The sequence below is a fragment of the Elephas maximus genome, chromosome 4 (genome assembly GCF_024166365.1).
Source record: "Elephas maximus indicus isolate mEleMax1 chromosome 4, mEleMax1 primary haplotype, whole genome shotgun sequence".
Lineage (NCBI taxonomy): Eukaryota > Metazoa > Chordata > Mammalia > Proboscidea > Elephantidae > Elephas > Elephas maximus.
Genome location: NC_064822.1, coordinates 8,951,084 through 8,952,940, shown reverse-complemented (window position 1 = coordinate 8,952,940; position 1,857 = coordinate 8,951,084). Strand labels below are relative to the sequence as shown.

Sequence of the window (1,857 nt, the reverse complement as noted above, 5' to 3'; positions counted from 1 at the left end):
CAGGAGCTGGGTGCTGGAGAAGGTGTTGGTGGTGCAGGAGCTGGGTGCTGGAGAAGGTGTAGGTGCTGCAGGAGCTGAGCGCTGGGGAAGCTGTATGTGCTGCAGGAGCTGGGTGCTGGGGAAGCTGTAGGTGCTGCAGGAGCTGGGTGCTGGAGAAGGTGTAGGTGCTGCAGGAGCTGAGCGCTGGGGAAGCTGTAGGTGCTGCAGGAGCTGGGGCTGGAGAAGGTGTCAGTGCTGCAGGAGCTGGGTGCTGGAGAAGGTGTAGGTGCTGCAGGAGCTGGATGCTGGAGAAGGTGTTGGTGGTGCAGGAGCTGGGTGCTGGAGAAGCTGTAGGTGCTGCAGGAGCTGGGTGCTGGAGAAGGTGTGGGTGCTGGAGAAGGTGTAGGTGCTGCAGAAGCTGGGTGCTGGGGAAGCTGTAGGTGCTGCAGGAGCTGGGTGCTGGAGAAGGTGTCGGTGGTGCAGGAGCTGGGTGCTGGGGTAGCTGCATGTACTGCAGGAGATGGGTGCTGGGGAAGCTGCATGTGCTGCAGGAGCTGGGGCTGGAGAAGGTGTCAGTGCTGCAGGAGCTGGGTGCTGGAGAAGCTGTAGGTGCTGCAGGAGCTGGGTGCTGGGGTAGCTGCATGTACTGCAGGAGATGGGTGCTGGGGAAGCTGCATGTGCTGCAGGAGATGGGTGCTGGGGAAGCTGCATGTGCTGCAGGAGATGGGTGCTGGGGAAGCTGTAGGTGCTGCAGGAGCTGGGTGCTGGGGTAGCTGCATGTACTGCAGGAGATGGGTGCTGGGGAAGCTGCATGTGCTGTAGGAGCTGGGTGCTGGAGAAGGTGTAGGTACTGCAGGAGCTGGGTTCTGGGGAAGCTGTATGTGCTTCAGGAGCTGGGTGCTGGAGAAGGTGTAGGAGCTGCAGGAGCTGGGTGCTGGAGAAGGTGTCGGTGGTGCAGGAGCTGGGTGCTGAAGAAGGTGTAGGTGCTGCAGGAGCTGGGTGCTGGGGAAGCTGCATGTGCTGTAGGAGCTGGGTGCTGGAGAAGGTGTAGGTGCTGCAGGAGCTGGGTGCTGGGGAAGCTGTATGTGCTGCTGGAGCTGGGCGCTGGGGAAGCTGTATGTGCTGCAGGAGCTGGGTGCTGGGGAAGCTGTATGTGCTGCAGGAGCTGGGTGCTGGGGAAGCTGTACGTGCTGCTGGAGCTGGGTGCTGGAGAAACTGTAGGTGCTGCAGGAGCTGGGTGCTGGAGAAACTGTAGGTGCTGCAGGAGCTGGGTGCTGGGGAAGCTGTACGTGCTGCTGGAGCTGGGTGCTGGGGAACCTGCATGCGCTGTAGGAGCTGGGTGCTGTGGAAGCTGCATGTGCTCTACAGGAGCTGGGTGCTGGGTAAGTCATGTGCTCTGCAGGAGCTGGGCACTGGGGAAGCTGCATGCGTTGCCGGAGCTGGGTGCTGGGGAAGTTATTTGCTCTGCCAGAGCCTAACTAACAAAACCAGAAAGCAAAACCCTTTTTCTGCAGTGTATCTCCATCCCCCTCTACCAAAAAAACTTCAGTGCCAGCTGGTGCAAGAAAAAAATACTTAAGGAATGAGATACATTTTCACAGAACAGCCTAAAAAGATGAATTTAAAGCTGAGAGGCTATAAATTTATAGCTGGCCCAAGAAACAGTAAGATTTTAAGACTGAAAAATAAAATGGCCAAGATTAGAAACATTAGACACAACTGAAGAGAGAATTAGGGAACTGGAAGACAGATTAGAAGGATGGACTTTACAGAAGATAGGGTAAGACAGGTTGAGGATAAAATTAGAAGATTCTGAATCTGCCCTGTCCAACATGGAAGTCACTAGCTGATGTAGCTGTTTAAATTTTAGTTAAAAAT

General features: G+C 56.1%; 1 protein-coding gene across 1 annotated transcript; it reads right to left on the bottom strand.

Moving 5' to 3' along the window:
• Window positions 1-551: 551 nt before the first annotated feature.
• On the bottom strand, window positions 552-1,406 carry LOC126074819 (uncharacterized). The gene has a single exon (XM_049881617.1). It carries the CDS (start codon window positions 1,404-1,406, stop codon window positions 552-554), a length of 855 nt encoding a protein of 284 aa, XP_049737574.1.
• Between the last annotated feature and the right edge of the window lie 451 nt (window positions 1,407-1,857).

Excerpts from the sequence above, each read along its gene's own strand:
- LOC126074819 (XM_049881617.1), bottom strand. The coding sequence starts at position 1,406 with ATGCAGCTTCCCCAGTGCCCAGCTCCTGCAGAGCACATGACTTACCCA.